At 39.8% G+C, this 22,735-nt stretch overlaps 5 protein-coding genes across 5 annotated transcripts; 2 read left to right on the top strand and 3 right to left on the bottom strand.

Annotated features, from left to right (window-relative positions):
* Window positions 1–308: 308 nt before the first annotated feature.
* On the bottom strand, window positions 309–2,101 carry LOC103938109. The gene has a single exon (XM_009348114.3). The coding sequence runs from the start codon at window positions 2,061–2,063 to the stop codon at window positions 615–617; it is 1,449 nt and encodes a 482-aa protein (XP_009346389.2). The 5' UTR covers window positions 2,064–2,101; the 3' UTR covers window positions 309–614.
* Window positions 2,102–3,618: 1,517 nt separating this feature from the next.
* LOC103938101 (protein ENHANCER OF LHP1 1-like) lies at window positions 3,619–8,419 on the bottom strand. Its single transcript, XM_009348105.3, is given in 14 exon segments — window positions 3,619–4,260; window positions 4,359–4,489; window positions 4,597–4,723; window positions 4,827–4,943; window positions 5,021–5,123; window positions 5,203–5,258; window positions 5,353–5,487; window positions 5,727–5,831; window positions 6,153–6,266; window positions 6,410–6,498; window positions 6,501–6,585; window positions 6,688–6,882; window positions 6,884–7,806; window positions 8,040–8,419. Coding segments are annotated over 14 exon segments (2,898 nt in total). The 5' UTR covers window positions 8,323–8,419; the 3' UTR covers window positions 3,619–3,825.
* A 5,654-nt stretch (window positions 8,420–14,073) lies between these two features.
* Window positions 14,074–15,647, bottom strand: LOC103938094 (UDP-glycosyltransferase 89B2). The gene has a single exon (XM_009348093.3). It carries the CDS (start codon window positions 15,632–15,634, stop codon window positions 14,117–14,119), a length of 1,518 nt encoding a protein of 505 aa, XP_009346368.2. The 5' UTR covers window positions 15,635–15,647; the 3' UTR covers window positions 14,074–14,116.
* A 3,681-nt stretch (window positions 15,648–19,328) lies between these two features.
* Window positions 19,329–22,529, top strand: LOC103938085 (PHD and RING finger domain-containing protein 1). The gene is made up of 3 exons (XM_009348086.3): window positions 19,329–19,715; window positions 20,108–21,573; window positions 22,034–22,529. The coding sequence occupies exons 1-2, from the start codon at window positions 19,329–19,331 to the stop codon at window positions 20,693–20,695; spliced, it is 975 nt and encodes a 324-aa protein (XP_009346361.2). The 3' UTR covers window positions 20,696–21,573; window positions 22,034–22,529.
* On the top strand, window positions 20,829–22,398 carry LOC125479723. Its single transcript, XM_048589446.1, has 3 exons — window positions 20,829–21,573; window positions 22,034–22,114; window positions 22,367–22,398. Exons 1-3 carry the CDS (start codon window positions 20,829–20,831, stop codon window positions 22,396–22,398), a joined length of 858 nt encoding a protein of 285 aa, XP_048445403.1.
* Window positions 22,530–22,735: the final 206 nt, after the last annotated feature.

Here is a 22,735-nt window from a genome sequence, read left to right as displayed (position 1 = left end):
GAGGTATCTACCACCCTAAACCATGAACATTCTCCAAGTGTGTTGATTTATGCCTTCAAATCTAAAGGGGTTAAAAGAAAACAACACACAACACATCCGAAGTTGGCTAGAGAAGTGTGCTTACCCCTCTGCACTTAAATTTAAATCTTCACTTTCATATTTAAATGAATTTAACATAAAGAAGTTGACTAGAGAAGTGTGCTTACCCCTCTACACTTAAATTTAAATCTTCACTTGCATATTTAAATGAATTTAGCGTAAATTATCACTTGTAACGTAAAAGAAAAAGAGCACACAACAAGAAAGAATACAAGACAAAAAATAAGTACCCACCATAATATTATTACATATTTGCTTGACAATCATCCTCCAACAGGAACAAGCATAACAAAAAATGTATAAGCTGGTAGAAAAAATTAACAAGACAGCCATGAAAAGTAATCTAACCATAAATACTCCCATCAAAACATAACAAAGCATCATGTACCACAGCAGTATCTACATTTTCGAAAACCTAATGCCGAAGAAAGATCTCAAAAGAGTGCCTGACCATTGTTCGACCCACGAGCAAGTCTTTGGTTCCTTCTACGCTCGTAGGTTGCCGAAGAAAGATTTCAAAAGAGTGCCTGACCATTGTTCGACCCACGAGCAAGCCTTTGGTTCCTTCTACGCTCGTAGGTAGCATCATCGGTGGGCAATTCATGTCGACAAACAGGACAGGTGTTCCTTATGCGTAGCCACGGCACAATGCAGTCACCATGGTACCGATGTGTGCAAGGTAGCTGCTTTGCTTGTTCCCCCGATTTCATCTCATCCTTGCAAACAGCACAGAGTGCATTTCCCTTTTCCACATCCTCCTGAGTTAAAACTACGGATGGGAGACTTTCAACCACAGCGTTGGCAGCCGGAGGCCTGCCTGTTGTCACATTCTCGTTCTCAGAGAATTGACCAAACAACAAATCATATTCTGCAGTGTGAATATAGTCATCGTCTGGATAAGGTGCAACATCTGGATTTATGTCCCAGGTATTGGAATTCAACAAAACTTCCCATTCCAAACTTTCCGAATGCTCATATCTCTCCACACTCACTTCCTCTTCTTGTGCCATCATTGCCGAAACTGAAATTGCCACCGGTCCTGATTCCTCATTGTCAGGAGCAATAAACATAGTGAAGACCTCTCTCTCATCAACCCCTCCGTCAACTTCCTCCCACTCGAAATCTTCATTACTTTCCCTATGGTCCTCCAAAATAAGCGAATCCCAACGTAGCGGGATGCTCATACCACCATCATTCTCTCCATGGACATGATCCTCCGCGCCATACTCATCCCCGGAATTCAAATCAATCCCGATAACCCCGTTCTCATCGTCCTCCGAATCAGTCCCAACCTCAACCAGCCTCACGCAATTCTCGTAAGTATCATCATCAGCCCTACTTAAATTGGAAGTTTCCTCACCAAATTCAGACCCACAAACCCTCCTCCCCACAAAGAAATCCTCCTCCCCGGGATCATCAATCCCATCCCCATCCAAACAATGCCCAAAATCCAATCCCGACCCTAACCCTAAGCTCAAATCGAGGTCCAAACCCTCCATACCCACATCGCAATTCGACTCAATAACCCCAAAACTACGATCCTCCTCGTCAATATCTTCATAAACCAAAAGAGGACTGCGAGCGGTTACCTGAGACGACTGCTCGACCCGCTGCTGGAACAGATCCATGACGAAATTGACCTGGTTCTCGCGCCGGTCCAGCAAACCGGATGTGTCGATCCGGTTGGATGCGGAATTGGGCTCCCCCGAGACGGTGTCGTTGCGGATGACGTGGACGGTGGATTGGTACTGGGAGAAGATGTCGCCGTCGGGGTCGTCGGATTCATCTTCGCGGACAGTGACGATGCGGGGAGCGCGGAGGGAGCGATCGGAGGACGGGAAATCGGGATCGGAGAAGTAGAGGTCGAGGTCGAGGTCGAAGTCGCGGTGGGCGCGGTAGGTGAGGTGGGGAGGCTCGTCGTCTGGGTCGTGGAGGTGGCAGAAGGTGACCTCCGCCATCGACATGTCGTTTTGGTTTTCTCAAGGGTTTCGGTTTCGTCGTTTCTCTCTGGTGTTTGCGCTTCGATTTTCTGTGGGTGGAAATTTGGGGTTTTAAAAGTTTGTGATGTGCCGACGGTGAAATGACGAGATCACCCCTCATTTTTTTCACCTTTTTTGTTTTCCGGAACGTGAGGGGGAGATGTGTTTGGCTGTTTGTCACTCTCTGATTCCGCACATTCAATATTTGGAATTGAAAATTTCCAACTTGACCAGTGACTATAAATTAATCTTTTTATTTTATGATCGATAACATTAGTGGATTTAAATATTTTCTTTTGTTTTATAAATGATAACGTTAGTTTATAACTTTACAATAATATGTTAATTCAGCTAATTTCGAAGAAAAAAATAAAGGTTAATCGAACAATAAGAAGTGGGATTGAATTCGAAACTCTCTCTCGATGTAGATTACAATAATCTAGAATATCATGTAAAAAAGAAAATTTGATAAGAAGTGAGCTCAAAGTTCTTTAAATTGAGTAGCATATAACAAGAGTAATTGACAATTTTTTACACGATCCGTTAACCTAACACGAAAATAACATCTTTCAGTTCAACCTGTTAACGAGTTAGGTCGAGTCATCATTAAGAACCCCTTAACGAGTTGGGTTTATAAGTTCACCCATTAATAACCCAATAAGATATTGTTTGTCATATTTAAACATTAGACATGATAATTTCTTGCATTAGCAGTTAACCTGGCATGAAACGTCACGACCCATTAACAAATTGAGTCGACACCTATTAAGAACCCGTTACGATAGCAGGGTTACACAAAATAACTTGTTAAGATAACAAGTATGATACAAAAACAATACGAAACACCATCTGTTTGACATGCCCACACGAGAGATTGTTAACTGTGAAGCTCATCATTTCAATTTTTTGTGAAATATTTGGTGCAATGCATTTAATTAACAATTTGAATCATGTGGTAAACAAGCAATTTTCTTTGGGCATGGACCGGATACTTTAATTTGCTTCTTAGGCCCATAACAAGGTTTAGGCCCAATAGCTAAAGTTAGTTTATGGTTTATTATTCAAAATGAAATAATAAATTAAAAGCAAATTTGTCGATTTGTCACCTAAACTTGTATGGAGAGGTCAATTTCATTATGAATTTTACTTGTAGCCGATTACCCCTTAAACTTTTATAATTAGTTGATTTCCCCCTTGAACTTTAGTTTTAACCGATTACCTCCTTGAACTTTTATAAATAGCCAAATTCTCCCCATGGTAGATTTTAAAAAATTTCATCCAATTTTCCTCCATCTTGATCACAGAAACAACAAATTACACCTGTATGAAGGCAAAAATGATAAAAAATTAGATGGACGGAAATTTGAATGAAAGTTTTTAAAATCTAACGCCAAGGAGGAAATTGACCATTTATAAAAGTTGAGTGGAATAATCAACTAAAATTATAGTTCAAGAGAGAAATTGGCTAATTATAAAAGTTTAAGGGGGTAATCGGCTAAAATTAAAGTTCAGAGAGAAAATTGGCAACTCCATACAAGTTTAGGAGGCAAATCAACAAATACTTCTAAATTAAAAACTAAAAGCTTTGATTGGTTAACATAATTACATAGCACACTAGGCAGATAGAAAAAGCCAGGGTAAGGGAAAAATAACACTTTGAAACAAGTTTTCTGGGTCGGATTACTTTACTACTAATGCTAATCAAACTCTAAGCTCCTTGTAATTAGGGAACTAAGAGGAACTTAATCTACTTAATTAATTTCTTCATGAATGGATTAGATGCTCGTCGTGGTGCTTCTGCCTTCTTCACTTTTTCTTGATCATTTGATACCTCAGACACTTCCCCTACCTTCTTCATCTCTCCTGCATTGTTGTTCACCTCTGTGGCGTTTTTCACCTCTGTCGTTTTTACCTTCCCAACATCATCATCCGCCGTTGCAGTTTGCTTTTCGTCTGTTTTCTCTGTTCCAGCTTTAGGTTCTTGCGTTTTCGCTTTCTTGGCAAACAAGGGAGCAGACAGTTTTGGTGTTGATAATGGAATGCCGTTTCCTGACAACTTACTTTGCTCGGTAGAGATCACTTTCTTTCCGGCTGCAATGTCATCCGTGATGAAAGATGCGTTGCAGTTTGACGTAGGGAAAGTGGTTTCCGCGGTTCTTTTACTCTCGTTGAGCAACCTTTCCTGTTAGAAGACATGAAAGATCATAAGGAACCGCGTGGAAGTGGAAACCGGATTGGTTTGCAATATGCAGACTCATAGTTTGGAATTTGAAACCTTACCTCCAGTATGCTGTTGAACCCTTCAGCCAAGTTAGGGAGCTTCAGAACGGTGACAAGCTTAATTGCACCCCTTACTGATTTTTCAAGGGACAGAAGCTTCACAAGTTCAGTCGCTCTCACAAGCTTATCTCCTGAAATTGCCCCACAAGGAAGCATTTTAGCACTTAATAATTTTAATCAAGAACCAAGATTATCCGATTCGGAGGCCAGATGTTGCAATAAAATGTAAAAGACCCACCGTTGCAGCAGGACGCAATAAGCTTTAAGATGCATCTGTCTTGAGCTGCTTCTGTATTGAAAGCCTCATCGTCAAGTGAAGTGGTGTCCAAACCAGCAGCGCCCACTTCTTCTATTTGCTTTTGAATCTGTAAACATACATATAAGCGTCCAAGGCATTCACCAGCAGCAGGTAGAACAGGCAGAAAGCAGACATAAACATTATGAGGTGAGCAGAGTGAAAGGACAAACCTGTACAAGGTGCATGTTGTTTAGTATAAACTCATTTTCAAGGGCTTCTGCACCTAGATCAGAGGAAGCTAGAGGGAACGAAAAATTTAGCGGAGTGAGGACTGGCTTCGGCATCACCTGAAAAAAGTAGGATGGTCAAGATAATATTAACACAGGAAACATCTGAGAGGAAGGAGGTGGTGAGCAGTCCTTACTTGCGGGTATAAGTCAGGACTTTTGCAAACTATACAAAACAATTTGCTTGCATTCAACCCAACCACCCAATAGTTTTCATTTGACTTCTTCTCTTTGCTAGCACTGCATAATAGATTATTTGTTATAGATTCCTGTTTAGAGAAGCATTCCATATATATTCTTTAACAGAAGAATCTTGAACCTGAAGAGTGGGAGCCAACTGCCGCCATATTGGCTTGTAAAAACTCTCATCGCTCCCTATGGAAAGAATAAAGAAAACGACTCATATCCAATCTCAAAAGTGGTTTCTTAGTGATAGTAATCGAATAACTTGAAAATAGAGTGAACATACCATGGAATCATAGGAGCTTAATTGCCCTTCTTCACTAAATCCAAACCATGTTAAATGTGAACCAGGAGTCAGTGGCAGCCGTCCTCTGAGAGGCTCGCTCCCCTTAGTTATGTTGAATACTCTAAATTCAAGCATCTGCATGTTTCACAAGAAAAAAAAAACAATTTTATATCAGCAAAGTAAAATAGTTTCAGATAACGAGTGCAAACCATCAGCCAGAAGGAGTGGAGGATAATTGATCAAATTTATTTAAAACTTATGCACTTCTGGACTTATAAATCTACATATCTCAAATCGAAATGGTGAATTCTGTAAGAAAAGCCCTAACATATCAGTGTACAAACATAATATTGATAATAACTTGAAAATCAGACCTGCTCATTTGAGGGGAGACAATCAGAAGCATGAGTGACAATCGCAAGCTCATCCTTGAAGCCTGATGCGGTCACGACAGGTCCATCAAGGGAGAGAACATGTTTCTGAAATGAAATGAATTCAGAAAAACAGAAATCTCCGGAAACTAAGCTCACTACCGTCAACAATTTAGAGTAACTTCAAATCAAAAGTGCGATGCATCAACTAATTTACATAGTTAACCTCAATCACTCCAACAAGTTCCTGGCCGTTTTACGCTAAATATATGAAGGGTCATTGCTAAAGCAGTTCCTAGTGTACAATGTATTAAATTTGTAGAGAGATCACTGCTAAAGAGACAGCTATAAATAACTTAACAATCCCACTCCTCAAGAATAACTTAATTAACCTACAAGAGAAATAAGATTTGAAGTATATCAGCATACCTGCAAACCACTGTCAGTGAAAATGCGAAGGAAGTTAAGACTCGTAATTGCTGCCACCCAAGCTGTACCAAGTGCCACAACCTTCACTTCTTCCCCTTCCAATCGCATAGACCACTGGATTTGCATCACACATCAGCATATACAAAAGTTCTCGTATTCACCATGTGTAGGCAGTTAAATAATTCAAAGTGTGCGTGTATAACTTACCACACCAGAATACAGCATGAATACATAATTTTAAAGGGGAATAATCTAACCTCACTATTATTCGCCCAGCTACTGAATGGGCGATACATGAGAGTACTCATGTGCTTTTCGCCCTTGCATGGATTTGCAAAAACGCTTCATTCTCATTAAGTGAAGCCATTGTAAAACCAAAATGATCATTCATTGATGGAACTCTTGGGCCTCGACTTGTATCATGAAAATCTATCTGCATCGCACACACTTAAATGTAAGTACAATATAAAGGCACTCCTGGCTAACAAAAGCAACACTTACGAGTGAGAGTTTGATGACTTATGCCATAGGTTACCTCAATATGGGAGAACCCATCATGTTCAATTGTAGTTATGGAGCCAAGCATGTTATAGCACAGAAAGCGCCTTTTTCCGGGCTGCAAAGGAGTAGCACCAGGCTGGAATGCCACCTGCATTTTCGATCTAATTGATGTCATTTTGTTGCTTACTCCCTCATTCTCATTATCAGCATTGTCACTGTGTTTACGCCAGTGCTTTTTTACGGGACTCCAACTTAACATTTGGTATCAACCTAAAGCCATCAAAATCATCCTCTTCCAAATCATCCTCATATGCAGTGTGCTTGTGCGGCCTCTTCCTGCTAGGTGGCTTGGATTCCCCAATACTATCTTCACCAACATCACTTAAACTGCCAGAAGTGCTAAGCTCCTGACCCTCCTCTTCGTCAAACAAAAGTAGCCCATTGCTGTTCTTAGACTGTAGATTGGGAACATCTTCAGTGGGAGACTTCATTGATGAAGGAATCACCGAATCCCACACACCATACTTGCCCATACAATCAATAACAGCCAGTGCATTGCCAATTGGCTTCCACGCCAAGCAACATATTCTCTCATCAAAGTTCTGCCTGTCAATGTCCTGCTTCCGATCAACATCCCAGATGAGAACCTGCTTATCCAAACCAGAAGTAGCCATGTATTTTCCGTTAGGCGACCAAGCCAAGGAACAAATAGGCTGCGTGTGATCACCTCTCAACGAAAACAGCTTTTCAGCTGTGTCTCTATCATAAACCACCACATCATTTCTCAACCCCGGCACAGCTAACTTGTCACCATCAGGACTCCAGCTAAGTGCATTCATGATGGAGTGATCGAAACCCGAGTTAGGAGCTACCCCTTTAAGGGTATGCAATGTGGTCCCAGATGAAAGTTCCCAATATATAACAGTCCCAGTGGAATCAATAGAGGCCAAGTATTCGCTGAGGGGATCGAAACCCAAGCCGGTCACAGGTCCTTTGTGTCCTTTGAGAACTCTTGAAATTGAACCATCAACTGTGTTAATAAGCTTAACGCCTTCATCATCACCAGCAGCTGCCAATAGGGTGCCGGATTTGTTAAACGCCAGGGCGCGTATTGGCAGGGTGAATCGGGTTATATTAGTCTGAAATTCTCCACCTAACAAAGTTTAATTATAAAATTAATCACAAATTAACATCTGAGAGCAATAACACAGAGAAATTAACAATAACCCCTTTTAATTCCAGCAATTTCACATATCAAATTGAAACTATCAAAGTTAATTTTGCTAATTGATCAAATTCAAACAAAAATCGAACAAATTGAAAAACCCACTTTTTGCAAAACCCCCAAAATCCAAATATCAAGAGAAATGGAAGGGAGAAAATGACCTGGAAACTTGTAGAGCTTGACGGAGTGGTCGACGGAGCCGGAGGCGAGGCAGGTGGAGTTGGGGCTGAGAGCGAGAGCGGTGACACCGTCGCGGTGGTGGCGGAGGAGCTTCGGAGGGCTGGACAGCAGAAGAGAGTCGTGGATAGCGATTGTGGGGTCGGAGGAGGAGGCCGTCACCACGTGGTAGGCTTTCTGGTCCCACAACACCGAGCAGTACGACGGCCCGCGGCCGCTGCTCGTGGGCATGTGGGCCTCTCGGAGCTTCAACGTTCGGATCTTCATGGCTCTGCGTGCGGACCGACGGAAACTCCGATTCGGATTTCGATGGATTTTCCGGATTTGTTTAATTTTGCGTGAGAAACTAATTGAGAGGAAAAGGCAGTGTGGGTTTTGGCGGGAAATGGCGGTTTAGGTTTGGCGGGTAAGATTCAAGATTTTGCTGCTTTTGGGCTTTGATTATGGGCTTTAGAAAATATCCCAGTTCGATCTTACCCAGTGAAAAGCCCACCAGCCCACCCAAATGCGGACGTTTTTTCTTCAACTTTTTCTTCTCCCGAATATATTTGACTTATTAAAAGTAAGTAAATGTTAGTATATTTTCGGATTACAGTTCGATATATGTGCATAAGTATTTTTGTGTTTTTTGTTGACTAATTTTGCGTATGTATCAAACTGATTTGCATAAATGAAAAAAGAAAAGAAGCTTTTTTTCTTTACGCAATTTCAAACACTTCTTTATGGGGATTCGAATGATCAATTAATTGTGTCCGTTCATCGTACATCGTGAGACCATTTTTCATTAGGTACTATTTATATTAAATTTAAAATTTTAAATTTAAACTTATTTCTAATCGACGATGTATAATAAACGGACACAAATGATTGATCCGTGTATCCCCACAAGAGGATCCAGAGAGAGGATCCTTGTCCCATCACTACCTCATCTTTTGACTCTACCCGACCCCTCTCTCTTTGGTCTTAGCTCTCTCTGTCGGTAGGAACATAATCTGCATAAAATGATTTGGTTATTGGGGCATTTCCTACGAGTTACTGAGATACATTAGAGTCTAATTAAATAATGATGCATAATATGTATAATTGTGTTCGTTGAAAGATGATACATATGTAGGCCAAGGTTGTTAACACGTGACCATGATTATAAAGTTTAGCAAGTAACACATACTGCTTGAATGTGAAAAAATAAGCTATATATTAAAGATAAGAGTGACATGATTTTCTTAGCCAAAGAACTCTTGCATCATAGAGTTTGTATTTCGTCGATCCTTTTTGTTATTATTTTTTTTTTTTTAAGGAAACTAGTTAGTGGCTTCGTTACGTCATTCTAACTTTTCAAGGGCTAAGAAGACTTATTTAGGCATTTTAGCCTTCTTCTAGTCACCATTGTGTGATTCAACAGCGTCAGAAATCGAATACAGGACAAACCATGTAGAATATTGGTCTGGAATTCCGTCCCCAACCACTAAACCACCCCATAATGTTAACGTTTCTCTATGTTCACGTAGCCGTTTAAGAAAACAGATAATATAAATACATTCCGTAATAAGTAAGTTTGATGAATGAATTGTTGCATTAACTGATTCACCGACTGTTACCTATCTCAAATTCCTAAATCCACGGGAATGTAAACGTTTTCACGCCCATGCATACCATGGTGTTTGAAGTTTGAACCCATTTCTATACCGTTGATGGCTCTACTTTTGGGGTGGGGAACCTTATAAAATCAGTCAAATCTCACATGCGGACTTGCTCAAGCAGCCTTTGGAATTCATCCGAATTCAAATTGTGGGATTTTAGAGATCCTCATATCCTAGTCGTTAATTGTATATCGTACAGTCAGAAATCATTTTAAATTTTTTATTTAAAATAAACACAAATAATATCTAATAAAAACTGGCTATACGATGTACGATAAACGACTAAGATGTGAGGATCTGGAGATAATGCTCATCCCTCTCTTCACACTTCAAAATGTACCAAACCAACAAGTCTGCAACTTGGTCAAACGAGAAGCATGTGCTTCCATCTCAAACTCCACGTCAATTTTCACCATGCATGTTAATTTAATTTACCCCAGGACAGAATGACATATGGGGAGGAGGGTCTAGAGCTAATTAAAATTACTATAAAGTTGGAAACCCTAGGTTTAATTTGTATGCGGCCAACGTTGGCCAGGAAAAGAAACCTCCTCGTTGCATGCATGGCGGCAGACAGATCGATCCTTTTTCCAGGTAACTCTACCTCTGTCAAAAACTCCGTAATCATATTTTATCATGGAGAAAAGAAAGGCAAAGTGTTGACTGGTACTAGCCGTAGGCCCGTAGCTTTGCTACTTTGACGGTTTGACCTTGGTTTGGTGATCTTTATATATCGACCTTCTTCCCTTTCATCACTGGGGTTCTTCTAGCTGTTCAAGTTTGATAGGAACTAAAAAATGGCGTCTTCAAAGCTAATTACCTTTGTACCTGTATTTTGTTTTATACATCTAATACAATATATAGCTATGAGCAAAGTAGTGCTGGCTGCTGATGAAACTGGTCCTTTAGTGGTGCTGAGAAGCAGCCTCGTCGATGTTGAAAAGGTACGCTAGCTTCTTGTTTATTTTCTGTCATTTGATTATCCTTTGATTATCAATTCAAAAGCCAAAAATAACCATTAATATGCACAGGGAGAAGAGGAAGTGAAATGCATCTATAAGCATAGTGTGTGTCCTACAAATTCAGCATCTTTACAGTTCTAAGAAAAACTACTACGTTTTCAGGAAATTTACGACGGCGTTCCTGCTGCTGTGGAAGAAGTTGAAGATACAAGAATTCTGGCGAGGAAAATAGTGACAGAAAGGAATCTGGGAATGGTAAGAGAGGAACTGTTGAAAATTAATGGAGAACGTAGATTGATAAGTACAAGTAGTCGTGGTCATGTGAAGGTTCAAATAGCTGGTTTTATACCTTTCAATGCTGACTACCATGTCCCAAAACTTCATCCGCCTAAGAATAACTAAGTAAGGATCGAAGAGCTAGAGAGCACTGGCCGGTGGAGACGCCGGCGGCGGCTTGAATTTAGTTTTAGGGCACAAAGTTTGTTATACTCTTCATTGTTTCGTGTTTTAGCTAGGTTTTCCACAGAGCTACTATTTTGTATGTGATTTTTTTTTTTTTTTTTCTTTTTCAAGGCTACAATTTCCGGTTATGTAAGCATTTTTGATGGAGAGACAAGTTTGGAATATATCATACTTGTATGTATGGATCTTCGCAATAGGTTTATATCAATGTTCGAGTTTCACAAGCCATCCAAAATCAAGTTCGTTAATTTGTCTCAGTTAGTGAAGAACGTAATTGTACTTGAGGTCTCATATTCGAATGCCTTTATCCTTCAGTATCGATTCGCATATAAAATAAAAACAAATATAAAGAATTCTTTCTTCTCATTTGTTATTGAGTTTTTATCACAAATGATTCCTGAGATTGATCAAACTCATCATTTCAATCCCTCACTTTCAAAATCAAACAATGTCGTCCTTGACATTCACTACCCCACATCAATGTGGTCATTCCGTTAAGATTTCGTCAACTATTCAGTTAGTTTGTATGTGGGACCCATATATCCAATGAAATTATGACATGTGGATATACACAAAATAAGGGTTCTTATCACAAATGGTCCCTGACATTGATCCAACTCCTCATTTTGGTTCCTGAATTTCAAAAATTGATAAATTTGGTCCCCTGATGTGGTCCATATTTTTCGTTAGAATTTAGTCATTCCGTTAGAATTTCATCCATATTTTTCGTTTGCATGCTGATGTGGTCCCATTAATCCAACATATGGCTCCATGTGGATTAAGTACAAGAAACTAATTTTTTAAGAGTGAACCAATGAACAAGTATTCCGTTATGGCATTTTTCTCGCACCTCACAACCCCAAATTGAAAAAAAAAAAAAAAATTGACCTGAATTCGATAAAATCGAATCCAAATTCAATTCAAATTTGATAGGAGTATAACCGACTAGAGAGAATGAGGAATGAGTTCAGCAGGCTAAGTACTTTAGTGGTGTCATAGTGCCTTCCTTTTCTTTAGCATACCCTAATGAAAACGACAATGACTACTTTTTCTTTTAGTTTTGATTTTTAGTTTTAAATTTAAAAAAAAAAGTTTCTTGTAGTTAATCCACATGACACTATATGCTTGGATTAGTGGGACAAAAATATTGACGAAACTTTAATAGAAGGATTAAATTGGCGTACGGTATTGAAAGTCAGGCACCAAATTTATCGATTTTTTAAACTCAGGGACCAAAATGAGAAGTCAGATCAATGTCAAGGATCATTTGCGATAAAAACCCTTATTTTGTGTAAATCCACGTGTCACCATTTCATTGGATTTGTGGGTCCAACATACAAACTTACATAATAGTTGACAGAATCTTAACGGAATGACCAAATTGATGTGCAGGTAGTGAATGTCAAGGACAATATTGATTGATTTTGGAAGTGAGGGACCAAAATAATGAGTTTGATCAATTTCATGGACCATTTGTAATAAAAAAAAAAATAAAAAAAAAATCCTTTGTTATTTTATCACATAGTTAACTATTATTTACTACATTTGGCTGGCTGATATATGAATGAATCGAGTAATATAAATAGGAGGCAGATCGTCTGCCCTCTTGTTTGGGTGCTATTCTCATCCCCTCATATTTATGCGGTCACAGTTAAGTCATGTTAATATTGCAAAGGTTTTTTCGATTGACTTAACTTTATAAATGTAATCAAAATAATCTCCACTCACCATAAGTACTATCTAACTAAAAAAATTGCAAAGGTTTTTTCGATTGACTTAACTTTTGACTCTGGTTCTTGACAAGAAGAAGTTTGTTCATAGTAAATTATTTTGGTCATTTCGTAAAAATTTTGTTAATATCCTCGTTAAGTCATCCATATGACCACATTTGTAAAGATATTTTTATTAAACAAACCCCTCCAATTAACAACAATATTGACAGATTTTTTATGGAAGAACCAACATTACGATGGACAAACTCAAAGATAAATTTTATTGATTTTCATTATTAGAAAACAAAGTAAAATGTAAATTACTAATTTCAAAATCAACTTGCGACTAATCAAAAATATTTTAATGTCATGGTTATATATGTCTTTCGCATGTGGCAGATAGATATAAGAATGTGTGACATCAAGCGTTTTCTTTGTTTGAAATTATTATGAATTTTTTGAGAAGTTTGTCTTTTAATAAGTTTGATTATGTGGGATATGGGTAAAATTCAATATTTTTTTTTTTTTTTTTGAAAAATCGATATTATCTACAGTAAGGGAGAAGATATGATTAGTCTCACAATAGGCTAGTAATAATGTAATTCAAATTCGCCTTTGTAACAATCAAACCTAAGACTTCTCACATACAAGTGAAAAATAATATCAATAGACCGTAGTACTAAATAACAATCAAACTTCAAAATTAAAAGACAAACTTATTAAGCTTTTTGAGAAGTTTGTCTTTCAATAAGTATTTTAATGTCCCATTAAAAAACGTAATAAGAGATGTTCCTTTACGTAAACGTGATAATTCTTTGAGAAGTTTGTCTTTTAACAAGTTTGATTATCTCTTGCCCTCTACTCAATTGTGGGCATAAAAAACCTTGCATGCATTTTTCGGAATGTTAACGTCGAAATTAATAACGCAATATCATGCAGATACGTTGAAACATATAACATTACGTTAATGTTCAAAACGTTCCAAGCTATTATGACTGGAGGCTAGCTAGCTAGGAATTGTCCAAATCACCATATAAATAGATGTACAATTTTGGACCCTACATTCCATACAGAATAAAGAATCAAATGACTAATACCAGAATTAACTTTTTAGTATAAAAATATGATTTTTTTTTAAAGTGAACATTACCGAAAACTTTTCGCTAAAATTCTCTTATATTTTTTGCCATAATTTGCAATAATTTCAAAATCACCAATTAACAAGGAAACCCACAAGCAAAATTTGTAATAATTTCTTTTTATTATTATCATAAATAATACTCGTTCAATTTCCATTTCGCATGGATTGCAAATTACTACTCGCCGGAATTTCCAACGCACAAAGTTGGCATACCAAACGATCCAACTCGTTCACCGAACTCCCACCTTCTTTTATAGCCTGACGCGCCGCCTCCCGCAACCCCGCGGCTCGAGCCCTCTCAGCCCAGTCCCCACTCACCGATTCCGCCAGCACTCGTGCCAACTCGTCCGAGTCAGGGACTGTACTCGAGCCCTCGCACACCCTGATCCCAACCTTCAGCTGGTCCACGAGCAACGTAGCGTTGCAAAATTGGTCAGCCCCCCTTGGCCACGCCAGCATCGGCACGCCTGCCACCACCGATTCCAGAACCGAGTTCCACCCGCAGTGAGTCAGGAACGCACCCACGGCTCGGTGACTCAATATAAAAACCTGCGGGGCCCACCCTCTAATCACCAGCCCTCTCCCTGCCGTCCGATTCTCAAACCCTGCCGGCACTACGCCATAATCTCCCTCCACGTGTCCCTTTGTGGGTCCCTTGACGGACCAAACAAACCGGACTCCGCTTTTCTCCAATCCCGACGCGACGGCTTCCATCTGATGGTTGGTCAACACCGCTTGACTCCCGAAGCACACGTACACCACCTGGTGGTCCTCTGCGCACGCGTCCAGCCACAACTTGATGTGGTCCAGAGAAACTGCGCTGGATCCGCCCCTTATTTCCGTGGGCCTGGACTCGTCATCCTTGTCAACGTGATCTGTAACCCTGTCGGGAGGGAGGAGCGGTCCGACTGCCCACACACGATCGTAACCCAGCTCTTTTTTGAGATGCTCGAGATAAACCCGTTCCAACTCGGTGAACGAGTTGACGACGAGTCCCCAACTTGCCCTGTTACTTTTGTATCCGTCTCGGATGAACTCCGAGTCGGGGTTGCCCTCCACGTAAGAGCGGTACACGGTGGAGAGCTGCCACCAGGGGTATTTCGGGGAATTAGGAACTTGGGGAAATGCAAAAACTTGGTCTTGGTCCTCTGGGTCGTCTCGCTTTGGCATGCGTTCCCAGAGCGCGTCGACGATGGAAAGCGCAAAGGCGCCGGAGGCGGAGAATATGAGCCGCTGAATACCCAGCTGCGTTGCGAGGCGGTGGGTCCAGCCGAGGAACATATCGGAGATGATGGCGACGGGTGGGTTGGGGTGGGAGTTGAACCAGCGGAGGAGGGGGTCGTGTAGTTGGCCTAAGGCACACATCATGGCGGAGAAGTAGGGGATGGGGAGATCCTTGACGTTTTCGATGCCGGCAGGGATGGAGGGGTGTGGAGGGAAAGGGAGGACCAAGGTTTCGATGGGATTAGGGTTAGGGTTTTGGGAGGAGGAGGAGGAGAGGAGGGGGTCGAGGAGAGGGAGGTTTTTAGGGGTGACGAGGACGGTGACGGTGAGTCCACGACTGACGAGTTGGTGAGTGAGGTCGATGAGAGGGATCATGTGACCCTGTGCTGGGTATGGAAACACCAAGACGTGGGGTTTGGTTGAAGAGGCAGAACTCATGGTGGACGTGATGAATCTGTAGCTGGGTTTTCCAAAAATATTATTTGAATTAGGGTTAAACCCAGGTAGGTTTTCTTTATAAAAAGCAACGAAGGGAAGACCGGAAGAGAGATCTGGACCCATATATCGATGCATAGATACTCCTTAAGACGTAGAAATATAGTAAGTTTTCTTATTTTTTGTTTTTTATTCAATTTGATACAGAGAAGAAAATGTTAATGCTTTGTTTAAGTTGTAGAGAGGAGGTGAGGAGGTAGGTTTGGTTTCTAGTAATTTTTTGGCAAATTCTGGTTGGCATGGGATGGAAAAGGCCAAAAAGGTAGGAGTAATTTTTCAATGTGATCGGTATATGGAGTGGTACATTATATGTTACTATACAAATAGTTAAATGTGTATGTTAAAATGTTAATAACTTAAAAAATAAAAATTTCCCTACTTATATTAAAATACGTAATATACCATTCGTGTTCCAGTCACAATAAAAAAATTTCTCAAAAGGTAGAGGGGGTGATTGGTGATGGATTGGTAGGAAGGAAAGCAGTACGGTATAACTTAAAAAATAAAATTTTTCCCACTTATATAAAAATACATAGTGTACCATTCGTGTTCCGATTACAATAAAAAATTTCTCAAAAGGCAGAGGGGATGAGGGTCATTGCCAATTTTTTTTAACAAACGATATTATCTTCATTAGATGTAGAGGGCTTAATTTCACAATGAGATAACATTAATGTGGTTCAAATTCGTCTTTGGCGACAATCAAACCTAAGACCTCTCATTTACAAGTAAAGAAAAATACTAATAAGTGCTAAGGGGCTTTTCAATTAGTTCATCATCATTTCTTGTTATGGATTTTCATTAATTTTGTTAATTACGTATTTTTTTTGTATGATTTCTTTTACTCTTGCAATTTTTTTTTATGGATGCATTTTTCTCACCATGCTCAAATGATAATAATGCCCATCATCTTATGTATGTTAGATAAGTTTAAATTTTGTGATTTGTGTATATTCACTACACATATCTTAAAATGTAAACTTATCTAATCGTAATAAATAGAGTGTTGAGTATCACTGTCAATTTTTTTTAGAGTGTTGAGCAAATATATTCTTCCAAATTTCTTGAATGTCTCAAAATACCTGCTCACAGGCAGAGGAGTGGGAATTAATCAGCTTTTTCCTCTTACATGTCCAATGGGGTATGGGTCTCCTATCCTTTTACACTGGTAGTCACATAATTCACGTTCGTAAGCATCTGCAAAACTACCAGATAAAAGGGGAAAAGAAGCAATTATTGGGCCTCCTCCACCACTTCCATCCTAGCTCACTGAGGGACTTGGGAAGTTTTTCTTTCTTCATTTATATGATTCTTCCTCTGAACGGAGAAGATGAAGAACAGAAGGAATCGAGAAGAGGAACATTGGCGAGGTGCCGAGGTGCCGAGGTGAGTAGAATCCGTCTTCCACCGTTTCCTCTTACGGGCCTGCTGCGCTCCGAGGTCGGTATCATGGTTAGCCCCACAATCCCCTCTTATAAAGTTGAACGTTGACGGAGCTTGGAACCATCACTCTACTTCTAGACTCACGTTCATGGGGTTGTTGCCCGTGAATGTAGCGGGACTGTTTTATGTGGAGCCTCCTTCTTCTCCCACATTGCTTATTCTGATGGTTTCTCTCATCCGTGACGGTCTCCCATGTCCTACGCAAGATCACCATTGAGGCCTCATAGTTTCAGCCGATCTATCTTTTGGACACCGTATGACTAGTCAGTTTCGGCGGCGGAGTCAGTTTCATGATGTGTAGGAAGACCTTTCACAAACCTAGGTAATTTGAAGCTCAGAACATTAGAGATTGGCGTAATTTGCATAAAAATAGAAAGACTCTAAATTCAATAAAGATAACTAAAAACATTGCACAAATCCAAAAACCCAAATACGAGGTAAAGAGTAAGCAGAAAATCTTTAAGATATAGGTAAAAACCAAAGAAAATTAATAGAATAAGTAGAAGTGAAGACTGCAACGCAATAAGAGGAATAAAGAGAATATGAGGTATTAGAGTCATATGCATCAGCATCATTTGTTATAGTAGCAAGAAAAACAAAATGCGAGATCGGCTAGGGACCATTCTAGTCCCTCAATGGCTCCGTCACTGGTTAGTTTTTCTTAGTTTGCAACGACTCCACCGTCACTTGTTTTTTCAACGGGGCCTTTCGGCTCCTCCTTTGTTCTTGTTTTGCCTGATTTGAAAATCAAACAAAATTGCATATAAAGTTGAATTAGAGTGCAATTAATCACGTAATTGATTGAATTTTTGGCCCACCAAAGAGAAACTTGACCTGCCTCTACCCTCATGCGCCGTTGATTATTGTTCACCAAACCAGGAAAGCTCGATGTATTGGTGTCTAGGAAACCAACTACTCCGCAACAAAATTTTGACAACATGCAAGATTCATGACAGAAATTAAGGACAAGTAAGTGTTCCTTGACTACAGTGGTGGAAAGGAGTTAAGTCCTTGCATGACGGTGTGATTTCAAACGGACAAAGTATATTGGGGAAAAGGAAAACACATTAATAAAACGACAAAAATGTGTAGACCAAAGTCAATTTGGGTTTAGGAGGCAAAGTGATATATACTAATCGAGCTCGAATTTCTTCCTACAAATTACGTTATGTTTGAATAAGGAATTTGCAATGAGTAGATACAATGCATTAATACATATGATTTTATAAAATTCTTGTTTATTTCTTTTGTGATAATGATGAAGGGCTTATTTGGAAATGTATTTAAAATGATTGAAACTTTTTTTGTTGAAAATGTTTTTGAAATTAATCTTTAGTAAAAACCCAAGTGCTTCTTGTAAGAAGCATATATTTGGTTTTTTTTTTTTTTTTAACCAAAAAAATATTTAAAGTGCTTTTGGAACCTAATATAAATTTCACTAACAGCGTTTTCAATCATTTTAAATACACTTCAAAAAAAATGTTCTTCTATTGTTGTGTGATTATGGTATAATTCTAGGGTGTTTTGTTTTTTTTGGGGGCCCGGGGGCGGGGGGGGGGGGGGGTGTGGTGGTTGTGTTGAGAAACTCCAACTAGTTTTGTGAAGAATAAGGACTCGGTTGGAAAAAAATTTATCCAAAAACGCTTTCAGTAATTTTTAAAACATTTTCAAATAAGCTATAAGATTGAAGTGTTTTTCTACTAATGTGTGATTATGGTCCTCACAAGATCACTCCCCAACAAGCCCTATAGCACACATGAAATCAAAAAAGTATGAGTTTCTCCTACCACTATTCAAATAATTGAAAATCGAGAATCAAATTAATTAAGGAGGGTAATCAATTATTAATTGATTTCGTTTCCTTACTTTCCCTATTCCTAACTCCACAGATCTCCTATTCATTTTGGGTAGTGTATCCACACCCTTTCACAATTCTTTGCCAACGGGTCGAGTGAATTGAAGAAAATCAATGACAAAAATTAACAAAAATTTGTCGGACATAGATATGAATATGTGAATAGCACTATCCTTCGTTTTATGTTCTTAAGTAAACATGTGCTTATGTGGAAAGAAACAAGAAAGAAAACAAATCAATAGACCAAGAATTTTCAAGTGGATTGGGTAAAACTTAGATTAAAGCCCGGCCCATTTACTTTCCAACCCCGTTTAGGAATTTCCGCCACCAAAATAAAGAATGTCCCCAACAAACATAACTCCGTTTAGATTTGGCGCAGAGAGAGCTCCAATGGCGGGTGACACAGACAGCCCGTCTTCTCCCCCAAACAAACGGCGGAAAACCCTAAAATCAAAAATCGAAGAGGACCCAATTCCCCACGAACCCCAAGAACCCGAAAATTCATCTTCTCAGCGATGCCCAATTTGCTTCCTGGAAGGTGGCAAAGTGATCAGAGGCGAAATCGATTGCTGCGACCACTACTTCTGCTTTCTCTGCATTATGGAGTGGTCGAAGAAGGAGTCGCGCTGCCCACTCTGCCGCCGCAGGTTCACCACCATTCGCCGGCCGCCGAAAGACGGCGTCTTTGCCCGCGAGCGAGTCGTCAAGATTCCTGCTTGTGATCATGTATTCATGCTTTTTCAATTTAATTGTATTTCTAATCTGGGTTTCGTATTTTTCGAATTGGGCTTTTCTGGAACGGTTAGATTTTCAAAAAATTATGCTTAAAGTTTGCAGCTTGCTAACGTTCGATTAGTGTTTCTGTCACATTGTTGGTGTTGTAAATTTACAGTTTGCAGCTTCCTATCAGTCTGTGTTCTTTCAAATTTATGTTTCTGTCACATTGTTTGTGTTTTCAAATTTAAGTTTATGTCGCATTGGTTGTGCTGTAGTTTATGTTTCTCTGACATTGGTTGTGTTCTAGACTTCTAGTTTATGTTAAAGTTTGCAGCTGCTAACGTTTGACGTTTTTCGAATTCATGTTTCCCTCACATTGGTTCTTGTGTTGTAATGTGCAGGCTCACCATCCATCTAGTAACATGGCTGGGCAAGTTCTTCGTTACGAAGAAGTTACGTGTCAAGTGTGCCACGGCATGGCAGATGAATATCTTCTGTTGCTCTGCGATATTTGCGATTCAGCTGCTCATACGTACTGTGTTGGACTGGGTAATACCGTGCCCGAAGGTGATTGGTTCTGCCTTGACTGCACTACTATTAGGGGAGAACACGATGACAATGTTGATTCTAGTTCTGATTCTGACGATGAATATCTTTTAGGACCATCCGACCCAAATATATCGGCCTTTGACATTGTACAAGAATCATGTAGTTATAGCTCAGTGGCGAATAGATATCTCCCAAGAATCCCTAGAATTCCAAACCACTTTGCACTTCCAGTTGTCCGTGACAGGTCTACCAGTATCGCAGATGAAGTAATTACCACGCCAGCAGAAACACTACCAAGTGTTGCAGCATCAGGTGCAAGAACATTGGTTCACCGTCGCTATGTGTACACTCGAGTGCAAGAACTCCGTGAAAATTGGAATGCCATCCAAAGTGGTTCATTGAGCTTCTCTTCGAGTTCAATTAAATCTGGCCTGCATTAGTAGTCAAAAGCCTGAAAATGGTGTGGTAATCCATGAAAGATCAGGCCAGACACAGTCCTCAGCTTCCACAAGTGGTCAACAACCGAGAAATCGAGACAGTTGTGGCTTAAATGATATCGACAAAGCATGGAAAATGATGGAAATTGCAAAGTCAAGAATGGACGCTGGTAAAAAGTGCAGCGGCAGTTCCGTCAACACAACAAGTGATTCAAGAAAACGAACTAATGTAAATCCTTGTTTTGGTACATCAAGTCAAGCACAATCCTCATCTTCCGCAGGGTATTATCGACCAATAAATCAAGTTGGTTGTGGAACACGTGACATTAAATCGAAACAGCACGTTCATACAAACACTGGCAGCAGCAGTGGCGTTCAGCACCCAAAACTTCTTTCTAGGATGTCAAGTGCTTCAAAAGAAGCAACAAATGTAACATCGAGTTTTGATATTTTGAGAAGCCAACAACTTGGAGCCTGCGATCGGAGAAAAACCGGAAAGGAGTCCTACAAATGCAGTCCTCGTGAAAAAGAAACAATAAGACATCAACCTGTAAAGTTGGAAAAGGATACGCAGTTTAGGGTTACGCCTCAGGATGCAGTCGCACCTAGCGAAGGCCCTTCAGCTAGACATATAAAGCAGGCTGCAGCAAACATCATTCATGAGCAAAATAGGTCTGCTTGTTCAGTAAATGAAGGAGCACTTTCTTCTTTTTATGCCAAACCACAGATCAGTACTTCTTCCAGTAAATTAGACGCGCAGAAGAGAAATATTGGACGGGGAGAGAGCTGTTTGGAAGGCCAATCAAGAAAAGATGCCAAAAGTGAAATCGCGTCTGTTGTGAAGGTGAACTTGAAGATGTTAACCAAAGACAAACCATTAGGTATGATTTTTACTTCTTAGTTTAATATTTGATCCATATACATATACGTATCATGGTTAATGCTATAGTTTGCAAGTAACTAGGGCAGGTAGTACAAACTTAAGCACACTATCGCTATTTTAGGACATCCGCTTTTATATTTACTCCCGGAGCATCCAAGAATTACTTTGACGACAAGTATTCCTTCAACTTCCTGGCTCTTATAGTAGACAGATATTAGCCTGGCTCTCGTCTCTGATTGACTCTAGTGCTGGCATGATGGAATGTTGAGTACGATAAGGGAAAAGCGATGTTGTGTTACTTGAGTACGATGAGGAAAGGCATTTTACAATTCAATGCATTGTTAATTGAACAGAAATAGTTGGGCGCGTTTTCACTGTTTGATTGCCTTTTGATGAAACAAACGTGTTACTTGAAATAGGAGTTAACTAATTTACTCGAAATCTTTTTGTTTTTTCAGGAGTTGATGCATTCAAGGAAATCGCAAGGCTTTCCACGCATACCATTTATGGCGCTTGTGGTTTAAAGCATTCAAAGTCTGGTATGTACTCCTTCCCTAGCTTAGAATGCCCCCACACTGAGCAGTTTCAGCCACCGCACAAACCCAGTCCGATGCCAAACTCTTGTCGAGCTTGCTTTGATGGTTTTGTGAAGGGCGTAGTCAGTTCTATTCTGTGTGGTTCAGCTGGTTCCGCAAAATTAAGCCAAGCTCCATCTTAACCGGTTCCAACTGCCACTGTTCAGCCACAAATAAAGTAATTTCTAAATTTTATTGATGAATCTTATTCCATAGGAGAGCAGGAATGTGGAGTAATTTTGCAGTAGTATCTTAACTCAGGTGCAAGGAGTCGGGGAGCCCTGCTCTGACCAACTTAAAAGAAACTACTTTCAGAATATATATAACCATATTGTATTTGCCTTTCCTCATTTCTGTCTATACTTTCTCTGGTTTTCTACTACTGTTTTCTTGCCATACTCAGATGGAAGCTACAAGCATAAAACAGAAAACGAAGAACACGATTTCATCTTTATTCCTGCACTTCAGCTGATCCCGGATCTTCTTGATTCGGAAACTATCTACATTTCTACATCGTAGGCTGCTTCTACTGCTGATGACGACGTTCTTCGATGCTGCAGAAATTAGAGAATCCCAAATTCCCTA

Source organism: the organism of the source record quoted next, unplaced genomic scaffold (assembly GCF_019419815.1).
Source record: "Pyrus x bretschneideri cultivar Hongxiangsu unplaced genomic scaffold, Pyrus_bretschneideri_v1 Contig3, whole genome shotgun sequence".
NCBI classification, from domain to species: Eukaryota; Viridiplantae; Streptophyta; class Magnoliopsida; order Rosales; family Rosaceae; genus Pyrus; species Pyrus x bretschneideri.
The sequence above is the reverse complement of the archived record's forward strand: the minus strand, read 5'-3'. Positions and strand labels throughout refer to the sequence as shown.

Excerpts from the sequence above, each read along its gene's own strand:
- LOC103938085 (XM_009348086.3), top strand. The coding sequence starts at position 19,329 with ATGTCCCCAACAAACATAACTCCGTTTAGATTTGGCGCAGAGAGAGCT. Across the intron at positions 19,716-20,107 it reads AGATTCCTGCTTGTGATCAT|GCTCACCATCCATCTAGTAA; the intron begins GTATTCATGCTT and ends TGTAATGTGCAG.
- LOC103938109 (XM_009348114.3), bottom strand. The coding sequence starts at position 2,063 with ATGTCGATGGCGGAGGTCACCTTCTGCCACCTCCACGACCCAGACGAC.
- LOC125479723 (XM_048589446.1), top strand. The coding sequence starts at position 20,829 with ATGATGGAAATTGCAAAGTCAAGAATGGACGCTGGTAAAAAGTGCAGC. Across the intron at positions 21,574-22,033 it reads AACCAAAGACAAACCATTAG|GAGTTGATGCATTCAAGGAA; the intron begins GTATGATTTTTA and ends TTGTTTTTTCAG. Across the intron at positions 22,115-22,366 it reads TTTAAAGCATTCAAAGTCTG|GAGAGCAGGAATGTGGAGTA; the intron begins GTATGTACTCCT and ends CTTATTCCATAG.
- LOC103938094 (XM_009348093.3), bottom strand. The coding sequence starts at position 15,634 with ATGAGTTCTGCCTCTTCAACCAAACCCCACGTCTTGGTGTTTCCATAC.